General features: G+C 52.4%; 1 protein-coding gene across 3 annotated transcripts; it reads left to right on the top strand.

Annotated features, from left to right (window-relative positions):
* The first annotated feature begins 6,546 nt into the window (after window positions 1–6,546).
* Window positions 6,547–9,097, top strand: LOC121166761 (heat shock 70 kDa protein 1-like). 3 transcript variants are annotated; one of them, XM_040996039.1, is made up of 2 exons: window positions 6,547–8,271; window positions 8,306–9,097. In XM_040996039.1, the coding sequence occupies exons 1-2, from the start codon at window positions 6,644–6,646 to the stop codon at window positions 8,613–8,615; spliced, it is 1,938 nt and encodes a 645-aa protein (XP_040851973.1). In that variant the 5' UTR covers window positions 6,547–6,643; the 3' UTR covers window positions 8,616–9,097. The 3 variants fall into 3 exon arrangements, with proteins under 3 accessions (XP_040851973.1, XP_040851975.1, XP_040851974.1); XM_040996041.1 differs by having other exon boundaries at window positions 6,547–7,054; window positions 7,112–9,062; XM_040996040.1 differs by having other exon boundaries at window positions 6,547–8,622; window positions 8,929–9,062.
* Window positions 9,098–11,260: the final 2,163 nt, after the last annotated feature.

The raw sequence follows: 11,260 nt of genomic DNA, 5'->3' as shown, positions 1-11,260 counted from the left end.
GTGGGTGCTTGAGGGGCGAGCACCTCCCCCAAAGTGCGCATAATGCTCCTGTAAGCCTGCTCTTTATTCCCCTCTTCTTTGTCTATGTAAGGAGGTTAGGTAGATCTAGCTTGTGCATCCAGAGTTCAAGAAGATGAATATTTTTAAAGAAAATTGAATTTTTTTAAAGACCGAACAAATAGCCCTGAAATGGGCCAGCATTTACACCCAGAGAATAGCTTTTGTTCTATAAACAGTCAGATGGGTTTCAGCCCTTTCCCTGGGGACAGCTCAGGGACTCCCCCTTCACTCACCTGTAGGTCAAGTACTGCTGCTCTGATAAGGTCCTGGGAGCATTTTCAGGAACTCTGTATCCACAAAGACCCCATTCACAAGTTTCCCAGAAGAGAATAAAGGAGAAAAGGAACAAGGACCCTTACCCATGTCCATAACAATTCCAGTTTGAATACAGTGGGACCCTCAGTTCTCCCCTGAGATGCCTGCCTTGTCTACCACGAGCACCTTTCTCATTATTTCTTGCCATGTAACTAGACAGCAGGTTTGCTGCTACTCTGTTTCACATCTGTATTATTTCTTGTGCAACTATGAGAATCTCTAAGCAGTCAGTCTCTGTCAACACATCCCTTTTTTTGTCCATAAATATTTATTCATCTATTTGAAAAGAAGAGTTACAGGGAGAGAGAGATCAGGAGAGATCTTGCCTCCATTGGCTCACTAGTCAAGGCTTGGGCTCGGACTAAGCCAGGAGTCAGAAACATGTCTGAGTCTCCCACATGGGTGACATAGCCCAGGTCATTGAACTGTCCTTTATTGCTTTCCCAAGTGCATTAACAGGGAGCTGGATTGGAAACTGAACAGCCAGGAACCAAATGGCCACTCACAAGGGGTGTTAGAATTGCAAGCTGCTATGCCATAATCCTGACTGCTGTTTTCTTCCTTTTAGAAAATAAAACAGGACATGGCACGGTAGCTTAGTAGCTAAAGTCTTCACCTTGCACACACTCGGAATCCTACATGAGCACAGGTTCTAATCCCAGCAGCCCCATCTCCCACCCATCTCGCTGTTTGTGGCCCAGGAAAGCAGTTGAAGACAGTCCAAGGACTTGGGACCCTGTGCCCCGTGGGTGACTCTGAAGAGGTGCTGGGCTCCAGACTTTGAATCATCGCAGCTCTGGTTACTGTGGTCGCTTGGGGAGTGAATTAATGGACAGAAGATCTTCCTCTCTGTCTCTCCTCCTCTTTCTACATCTGACTTTCCAATAAAAATAAATAAATCTTAAAAAAAAAAAAAAAGAAAGAAAAGGTTCTGCTGAATGCAATGTACCTAAAGATCTTAGGATGATTTTTAGACTCATCTAAAACTAATTCCATAATCCGTAGTAGTGTCCCTCAGCCTAGTAAGCATATCAAGACGAATGATTGGGCTCAATGCCGTGGCATAGTGGCTGAAGTCCTCGTCTTGAATGTGCCAGGATCCCATATGGGCGCCAGTTCTAATCCCAGCAGCCCCGCTTCCCATCCAGCTCCCTGCTTGTGGCCTGGAAAGGCAGTCGAGGACGGCCCAAAACTTTGGGACCCTGCTCCGTGTGGGAGACCCGAAAGAGTTCCCGGCTTTGGATTAGTGCAGCACCAGCCATTGCGGGTACTTGGGGAGTGAAGCATCAGATAAAAGATCTTCCTCTCTGTCTCTCCTCCTTCTCTCTATATATCTGACTTTACAATAAAAAAATAAATAAGTATTAAAAAAAAGAAGAATTATTAGGATTATGGGAGTGAGTGTTGTGGTATAGTAGCTTAAGCCTCCACCTGTGATGCTGGCATTCCATGTGTGCACCAGCTCAAGACGTAATTGTTGCACTTTTGATGCAGCTTTCTGACAATGGCCCAGGAACAGCAGCAGAGGATTGCCTGTTTTGGTCCTTGCCACCCACGTGGGAGACTTGAATGAAGCTCTGAGCTTCTGGCTCCAGCCTGGGTCAGCCCTGACCATCGCAGGCTTTGGGGGAATGGACCACAAGATGAGAGGCCTCTCTTTGTCTCCCTCTATATATATAACTCTGCCTTTCAAACAAATTTAAAAATCCTACAAAAGAATAAGGAAAAGAAAGGATTGGGATGTCAGATGTGGAAGTGTGGACCTTCGACAAAAAGGAAAGGAAGAGCAAACTCCCAAGTGCAAACTCTGAAACAGGCAGTAAGGCACTGCCCTGTTCATCTCTATCACCAGCCAGAAAAACAGACATGAATTCTGTTTTAGACATAAGCAGATAAGAGACTTACACGTTTAATGTACTAGTACTTTACTGGGAAAAGAAAAACAGCTTCAACAAGGAAGCAGAGTCCAGATAGAAACCCAGCTCTTCCAGTTTTTTCCATGCTACTGGAAATACCCAGGGCTCCCGCATCACTGTGGCTTTTGCAAGACTTGTTCATAGGATTCAGATTCTAATTTTTTTGCTCTCTTCTGGATAAACTTAGAATTATTCTACCTTAAAGTGAACAGAGAGGAAAACACTACAGTTTAAGAAATCATAAGAAAAGGAGAGAGAATAGATAAGGATCTTGTAACACCTGGGTGAGAAACACTGCTGTCACCAACCTCATCCCCTGCCACACTCTGCTCTCTGGTCCCCTCCTCCTCTTAACAATGTCTATATGGGACATTAAAAAAAAAAGGAAGGAAGAGGGTGGTTGGGTCATGTGGGCAGGAAGGAGGGTAGGATAGGAAGTATCACTCTGCTCCTATAATTGTGTCTTAAAATATGAAAAACTTGTTAACTTTATATAAAAATAAATAAAAATGTAAAAGCCTGACATTTGGGCCCAGGGCAATAGCCTAGTGGCTAAATCCTAGCCATGCATGAGCCAGGATCCCACATAAGCACTGGTTTGTATCACGGTTGCTCCACTTCCACCCAGCTCCTTACTTTTGGCATGGGGAAGCAGTAGAGGATGGCCCAACGTCTTGGGACCCTGCACCCACATGGGAGACCCAGAGGAAGCTCCTGGCTCCTGGCTTTGGATTGGCTCAGCTCTAGTCACTGCAGCCACCAGCTTAGGAAAGCTAAGTCTCCTTCCTGCCAAACAGCAAATCTAGCAAAAAATATAATTCTATAATTAACCAAAATAACTTCTTACAGTTGTTATACTCACCGTACATAACAATCAAACCTGTCACTGGGTTTCTGCCTTGTGAAGCATCCAGTATAAAAGAGAAAATCCAACTGATCTGCTTCTTGCCAAGAAATAAAGATTATAGATAAGTAGCATTCTAGGCCAATCCATAAACAGGAAATTGAGGGCTGATGTTGTGGGTTAAGTCACTGTCCATCATGCCAGCATCACACATGCATGCCAGTTTGAGCCCCACTCCTTCACTTGCAATCCAACTCCCTGTTTGTGCCCTAAGAAAGTGGCAGAGGATGGCCCTAAAGCTCTGGGCCCCTGCATTCACATAGGGCCCCTGGATGAAACTCCTGGCTCCTGGCTTCCTGCCCCAGCCCTGGCCATTGTAGGCATTTGGGAAGTGAATCAGCAGTTGGAAGATTTCTCTCTCTCCCTCTCTCTGTAACTCTGCCTTTCAAATAAAAGAATACTTGGAAAAATAGAGGAACTTCACAAAAAAGAAAGACCAGTATAGAAGTGTAGACACTTGGTCACAACGCCTAGACGATTGTTTGGTTCCTGGGGGATATTTTAGTGGACTTTTCCTGTTACCCTTGTGGTAGCAGTGCCAGGGTCTTACCACCATGTTTAGTGCAGTGGAGATGTGAATGCCTCCCCCTGCCATTTCCCTTTTCCTTAGGGGAGTCAGAGGGCTCCAGCAGAGTATTCTAAAATGCAGTTGTATAGAAAAGAAGGAAGTGAATCCATAACTGCCAGTGGTGATGGATGATAGTGAGGGTTGCAGCTGATGAGCAGGAAGCTTTCTGAGTGAGGGGGTAAGACTGGGAGTCTCTGGACACAGAAGAAGCAAGGGTGAGGGAACCCGCAGCCAGAGATTGCGCAGGGAAATGGATAATTCCTCAAGTGTCACAGGCTGATCAGATTAGAATGGGACTTACTGGGAGCTGCACCTGATTATCAAAGAACACAGGTACACACCCAGGCACAGTTTAGATTAGCAAATGATGAATAAAAAATAAATACCCAGGGATCCCTGAAAAAAAAAGTGTTTTATTGTGGAAAAGAGAGGCACGGGAGGAGAATGAATATGGGTATGATGGTGTGTGCTTGAAAATGATAATTGGGGCAGCATGGTGGTTTACCAAATTAAGCCTCTACCTGCAGCGCTTGCTGCAGGAGTGAGCTGTGAATAGAGGCATGCTCTCTCTCCTGCTCTAACTCTCAGCCTCTCCTCCTCTGTCTGCAACTCCTCCTTTCAAATAAAAATAAACCTGTTTTCTTTGTTTAAAGAAAGAAAATGCCAATTGAGGGCATACAGGCTTCCTTAATCAAAACAAGCTCCTGCCAGTTGTGCAACAGGTTTAATTTCTTCACAGGCTGTGTACTCCTCACTGTTCCTTTCACATCACATTCAAGAGCCTAACAAGGACTCCCACACAGGAAGGACAAAACGGGTGAAGGTGGCTACCAAACGCAATAGGTGTTTAAAACATGGAGGGGAGTCGCAGGGCGTTGGTTTCTGGGCTAAAACCCTAAATGGCCGAATTAACTGCATGGCAAGTAACCTCAGCAGGAATTAAAACTAGAATTTGGCTTTTAGCCAAGCCCTTGAAAAAGCAGTGATGTTTCCTGTGGAAGAACTTACCACTGTTACATGTAGTCTAAAAGTAGTTTCCAGTGTAGGGGCCACAGAGACACACTTAAGAACGAATCGGGTCTCTGAAGCAGATGAAGTCTGGTTCCAACCACCAAGCAAAAAGGAGCCAGACATTGACAAGTAGAATGGCACCAAGCCGACCCCGGGCTGGGGAGGGTGAGGAAACAGGAGGAATAAGCCTTAAAAGTCCATATGCGTTCAGTGGAAAATTTTTTTCCTATTTACACCCAGGTCCAGACTGAGGCTAACTAAGGGAGGTGACCCCGGGCAGGGACAGGCACACACAAATGACTCAGGGCTGCCGCCACCCTTCCTGCCCCACGGCGGAGCACGGCGGAGCACGGCATTCCAACAAGATGCCCCTTATCCCAACACTGCCTCTCTACAGAACCCTTTTATTTTAAACTAAAAGACGCATAGCTCTAGATAACCCATCCGTACAGATTGCTCTCTTTCTCTGGGGTTCCGTTTTTAAAGTGACCTAGCGTGGTGGGGTGGGAGACCTGTGGCTGGGAGAAAAGAGCATCACTCAGGCAGCCCCGAGCCGGCCCACAGCAAAGCGACCCAGGGCGCCCTGGCCTCGGCGAGGTCCCTGCACACGCTGAAAGGGACAGCAGCAGCTCCTCTAGAAAGCCGGAATTAAACTGGGACAAGGATAAGTAACTCCAGATGATTCAATGAGCCACAAAGAGTCTGCCACTGAACAGATGCAGAAAAGGTGGAGGGGCAGAGTGGGACCCAGGCTGGGACGAGTGAGGGAACCCGAGAAGTACAAAAGTATTAAAGCATGGCACATGGTACAGGCTGGGGAAGAGTTTTTTTTTTTTTTTTTTTTTTTCTTACTGACATTCAACTGAAGCACTAGGCAAAAGGCAGTGAAGGCGTCTGCAAAGAGGGGCGTGACAGACTAACCCAACTCTCCCGAGCGCGGAGTCCCTCGCTTGGCTAGGGATATTACATTGCCCTACACTGTCCCCAGGACTCAATTCTTTTAACTCACAAGCCCGTTTGAATGGATAATCTATCCGCGAAGATTATAAACGATGTACAAAACTTAATGATGCTAATTTTCCCTCGGGTTTGCGTGTAAAACTAAGCGAATGGAGTTTAACTGAGAGAGCTGAAGAGACAGTGTGTGTAAACGGCAGAGGCAGCGGGTCTCTCAGACAAGCCAGATCGCCAGGTACGAATAAGGCGCGCATTGGACTCTATGTGAGGTCCCTTCACATAAACTCCACATTTCCCTTACTAGAAAACCCCAAGCTTTCTCCGTCCGGGGTGTCCCCGCATTCACGCAGCCCGCATTCCAACCCGACACCGCCCAACCACTTCAGTCCCTCCCTCGGCGCTCACCGCCCCGCGCCCACAGCGCCCACAGCGCCCGTCCGCCGCCCTGCCCGTCCACAGCCGCCGCCCCGCTCGCTCCCCCGCCCCGCGGCTCCTCGGCTAGGCTCCAGAGAACCCCAGAAGCGTCTGGAGACTTCTGCCGAAGGACGGCCCCCTGCGCTCCCATTGGCCGCCAGAAGCCCGAGGGCCGGGCGCCCGGAGAAACGCCTGGAAGCTTCCCGAGCGGGCGGCCCGGCCGAGCTCGCTGATTGGCTGAGGAGGCGCGGGGCGGGGTGCGGGCGCGACGGATAAAGGCCGCGGCCGGCGGAGCGGGGCCACTGCGCTCCCACGGCCCTGCCGGGCAGCTGACGTACAGCCGACGGACAGCGGCTGACGGACAGCAGGCAGGCGGACAGCAGGCGGACAGCGGCTGACGGACCGAGGCCAGCAGCGCCACCGCGAGCATCTCCCCCGGCGCGAGCCCGAGCGCGACTCCCGGTCCCTGAGCAGAGGCGGCGAGAGCGAGGCGGCGGCATGGCCAAGACGGTGGCGATCGGCATCGACCTGGGCACGACCTACTCGTGCGTGGGCGTGTTCCAGCACGGCAAGGTGGAGATCATCGCCAACGACCAGGGCAACCGCACGACGCCCAGCTACGTGGCCTTCACGGACACGGAGCGTCTGATCGGCGACGCGGCCAAGAACCAGGTGGCCATGAACCCGCAGAACACGGTGTTCGACGCGAAGCGGCTGATCGGGCGCAAGTTCGGCGACCCGGTGGTGCAGTCGGACATGAAGCATTGGCCGTTCCAGGTGGTGAGCGAGGGCGACAAGCCCAAGGTGCGGGTGAGCTACAAGGGCGAGAGCAAGGCGTTCTACCCGGAGGAGATCTCGTCGATGGTGCTGACCAAGATGAAGGAGATCGCCGAGGCGTACCTGGGCCAGGCGGTGAGCAACGCGGTGATCACGGTGCCGGCGTACTTCAACGACTCGCAGCGGCAGGCGACCAAGGACGCGGGCGTGATCGCGGGCCTCAACGTGCTGCGGATCATCAACGAGCCCACGGCGGCCGCCATCGCCTACGGGCTGGACCGCAAGGGCAAGGGGGAGCGCAACGTGCTCATCTTCGACCTGGGCGGGGGCACGTTCGACGTGTCCATCCTGACGATCGACGACGGCATCTTCGAGGTGAAGGCCACGGCGGGCGACACGCACCTGGGCGGCGAGGACTTCGACAACCGGCTGGTGAGCCACTTCGTGGAGGAGTTCAAGAGGAAGCACAAGAAGGACATCAGCCAGAACAAGCGCGCGGTGCGGCGGCTGCGCACGGCGTGCGAGCGGGCCAAGCGCACCCTGTCGTCCAGCACGCAGGCCAGCCTGGAGATCGACTCGCTCTTCGAGGGCATCGACTTCTACACGTCCATCACGCGGGCGCGCTTCGAGGAGCTGTGCTCGGACCTGTTCCGCGGCACGCTGGAGCCCGTGGAGAAGGCGCTGCGCGACGCCAAGCTGGACAAGGCGCAGATCCACGACCTGGTGCTGGTGGGCGGCTCCACGCGCATCCCCAAGGTGCAGAAGCTGCTGCAGGACTTCTTCAACGGGCGCGAGCTCAACAAGAGCATCAACCCGGACGAGGCGGTGGCGTACGGCGCGGCCGTGCAGGCGGCCATCCTGATGGGCGACAAGTCGGAGAACGTGCAGGACCTGCTGCTGCTGGACGTGGCGCCGCTGTCGCTGGGGCTGGAGACGGCGGGCGGCGTGATGACGGCGCTCATCAAGCGCAACTCCACCATCCCCACCAAGCAGACGCAGACCTTCACCACCTACTCGGACAACCAGCCCGGCGTGCTGATCCAGGTGTACGAGGGCGAGCGCGCCATGACGCGCGACAACAACCTGCTGGGCCGCTTCGAGCTCAGCGGCATCCCGCCGGCGCCGCGGGGCGTGCCCCAGATCGAGGTGACCTTCGACATCGACGCCAACGGCATCCTCAACGTCACCGCCACCGACAAGAGCACCGGCAAGGCCAACAAGATCACCATCACCAACGACAAGGGCCGGCTCAGCAAGGAGGAGATCGAGCGCATGGTGCAGGAGGCCGAGAGGTACAAGGCCGAGGACGAGGTGCAGCGCGACAGGGTGGCGGCCAAGAACGCCCTCGAGTCCTACGCCTTCAACATGAAGAGCGCCGTGGAGGACGACGGCCTCAAGGGCAAGATCAGCGAGGCCGACAAAAGGAAGGTGCTGGACAAGTGCCAGGAGGTCATCGCCTGGCTGGACGCCAACAGCCTGGCCGACAAGGACGAGTTTGAGCACAAGCGCAAGGAGCTGGAGCAGCTGTGCAACCCCATCATCAGCGGCCTGTACCAGGGTGCGGCTGGCCCCGGGGCCGCTGGGGGCTTTGGTGCCCACGGGCCCAAGGGCGGCTCTGGATCTGGCTCTGGCCCCACCATTGAGGAGGTCGACTAGGGGCCTGGCCTCCCTCGGAGCCGTGCAACTGGGATGAAGGGACTGTGTTGTCAAATAGATATATGACATATATAGAAAATATGTATCTTTTTTTGTCGGTCAGTCTGTACTGGTTAAGTTCCTTCTAAAGTGAGGTTCTAACCTCACAGTAACTGTGGCATAGTTATTCTTGTAGAGTGAGACCCGGATGTTCTTTGGAAGCTTTGCAGTTAATGCAAGGTTGGACCTGCACCTTAAGTTCCTCTCAGATGAGGGGTGGGTTAGATAGAGGCCCTTGGTGAGACCCTCACCCACACATGACTTTTGGAGCTAGGGGACACAGACTTAGCTTGTATTCTGTCCTTTCTCAGCTCTGCACTTGATGTGTAATGTGTAGGCATGTACATTTCTCATTCTCCTGCTGAGCTTACTTACTACCAGGTTTCAATGTAGAAGCAACTTTACATTGGTTTTGTATTTTATATGTGCTTTTCTAACTGAAGCCAGTGGTATTATTTTGTGGTAAGTAAACTTCAATATAAAATGCATGCTGTCTTGCTGGTTTCTTCTTTCTCTCTTTCTCTTTGTTCATAAGTTCATCACCAATTATGATACTGTGTGACACCAAAAACCTGTCCCAGTCGGGACAGCAGCTGCAGACACAGTGCTAGGCTGCAGCTTCATTTCTGTGTAAAACCATCAGGTGTGTGTTTACCGTGGTGCTAAAGCCACCTGCTCCTCTGAGTGGCTTGTCTTGCCTGAGGGCTGAAGGTTGGCATGCAGGTGCACCCGTGTAGAGATACTGCCCTAACAAGCTGCTGGGTGGGTTCTTTCTGCACGGGACAGGGATGTAGTGGCCCTGTCTGGCGTGGTCCGCCCTCAGTGCTGGCCCTTTCATGTGCCTGCCACGTGTCTGCCAGTCAGGTGCTGTCTTCTGGCCCCACCTGGCCTTCCCCAGCTCTGTTTTCTGTGACAGGTGGCTTCCAGCCTGGCTTGACTCTTCACTCTCTGCCCCCAGCTCTCCTGGTAAACTGGTGGATGTTGCAGTCCCACAGAGGCAAGCCCACAATTCCCCAGCAGAATCTGCCCCCACATCCACTTCTCTCACATTCTGGGGGGTGCTCAGCCCAGCCTCTCATGGCCCACCAGCTGCTCTAACACTCGCAGGAAGGTACTGAGACCTAGCTCAGCCAGTCATGACGCCAGCCCAAGCTTTGGTGTGTGCCAGTGGGCAGGAACCAATACTGTTTAGCCCAACCAAATCTCACATGGGAGGTAACTTGGCCTGACCCAGACACGCCCTCTGGTGTTCCCTCTCTAAACCGCTCCAGCTCAGCTCCCTTGCCTCCCTGAGAGTGTAGAGGCCCAGTGTGTAGAAGACCACAGAGGTCATTCCTTCCCTGTCAAATATGTCCTCAGCTTCTCCCAAGTCAGCACATCCCCAGACCTCCTTCCCCAGGCAATCTGCAGCCTGCAGGCTGGGAATGCATGTCGTGACCTAGAGTTCCTTGCTTCCCCTATTTATCTCAAAAAAAAAAAAAAAAGTCAATTAATTAATTAAATTTTTTTTTTAAAAGTCATCCCGGCAAAATACAAAAATTTCCAGACATCTCTTTCCCTGTGTTCTTGGAACCTATCAGGTCAGACTCTGCCCACCCCTTGCCGCTGACTGCTTATTTCAACTTCCAAAGTTCTGGTGCAGCCCAGAGTTTGACCTGTTCTCCACACTCCCCAGAACTCTCCATGGGGAAACCTCAAACACCTGACCGCTCCCTAGAGTGCACAGCACCCTGCACCTGGGACCTGCCACCCACCACCCCACAGAAGCCCCTGTCCTCCCACAGAGAAGGCAGCAGAACTGCAGAGCCCAAGCCAGGCCCGCACCCACAGCCTCCTCCCGCTCTGGTGACTCTGGACAGGATTCAAAGCCTTCTGATTGAGGAACCGCCTCAAGAGTCGCCTCCTCATGAGCCCTCCCCATTCACTCTGCCTCTTCTAACCTCCAACATGCAAGGTTTAGTTTCCTGCTACGGAGCATCTCCATGAAGAAATGGGACCCTCTGGAACTAGAGTCAATGTCTCCAGCTCAGAAGAATGGGTCGCCCTTGGCACAGCTGCTTCCTGTTAATCCATCATCCCTCCCACCCATGTTCACCTGTATTCAGCTTCCAATCCTGACATCAACCCACTAAGACCAATCACACAGAGAATAAGGGCAAAGTCTTTAATCGTTACATGCAATTACAATAAGAAGCATGACAACTCCAAGTTGTAAAGTTCCTTAGTGTTCTGTTAACTCCATGAAGAAAGACTTTCTGATGGCACAGTCTCTGAGTCACTTGAAGGAGATGCATCCCATGAGAGAGCTTCATGCAGAGAGGTCTTGGCTCCTGGGTGTGCAGGGCGCAGTTCCAGCACCTAAGCGCCCAGGGACAGACAGTGTGTGAGGCCCACCTTGCTGCTTTGGGCTCCATCCAGGCTGCAGGTTGGAGAGGGGCTTGCTGTGGGCTGTGATGCAGGATGGGGCTCTATTCCTTTCCAGGCTGCTCGCAGATGAAGGCCTCAGTTTTCAGCATCTTCCAGGGGCGGCCGGAGCTCCAGGGCTCGCTCTGGGCCTGGTTCTCTCTTCCTCCGTCGGCTCTGGCATCCGCTGGCTGGATCAGCCTCCACTGGGCCTGGTGAGAAGTCTGAGTGTCCTCGGTG

Source organism: Ochotona curzoniae, unplaced genomic scaffold, assembly GCF_017591425.1.
Source record: "Ochotona curzoniae isolate NIBS_2020 unplaced genomic scaffold, NIBS_Ocur_1.0 patch22, whole genome shotgun sequence".
NCBI classification, from domain to species: Eukaryota; Metazoa; Chordata; class Mammalia; order Lagomorpha; family Ochotonidae; genus Ochotona; species Ochotona curzoniae.
This window is presented reverse-complemented; position numbering and strand designations above follow the sequence as displayed.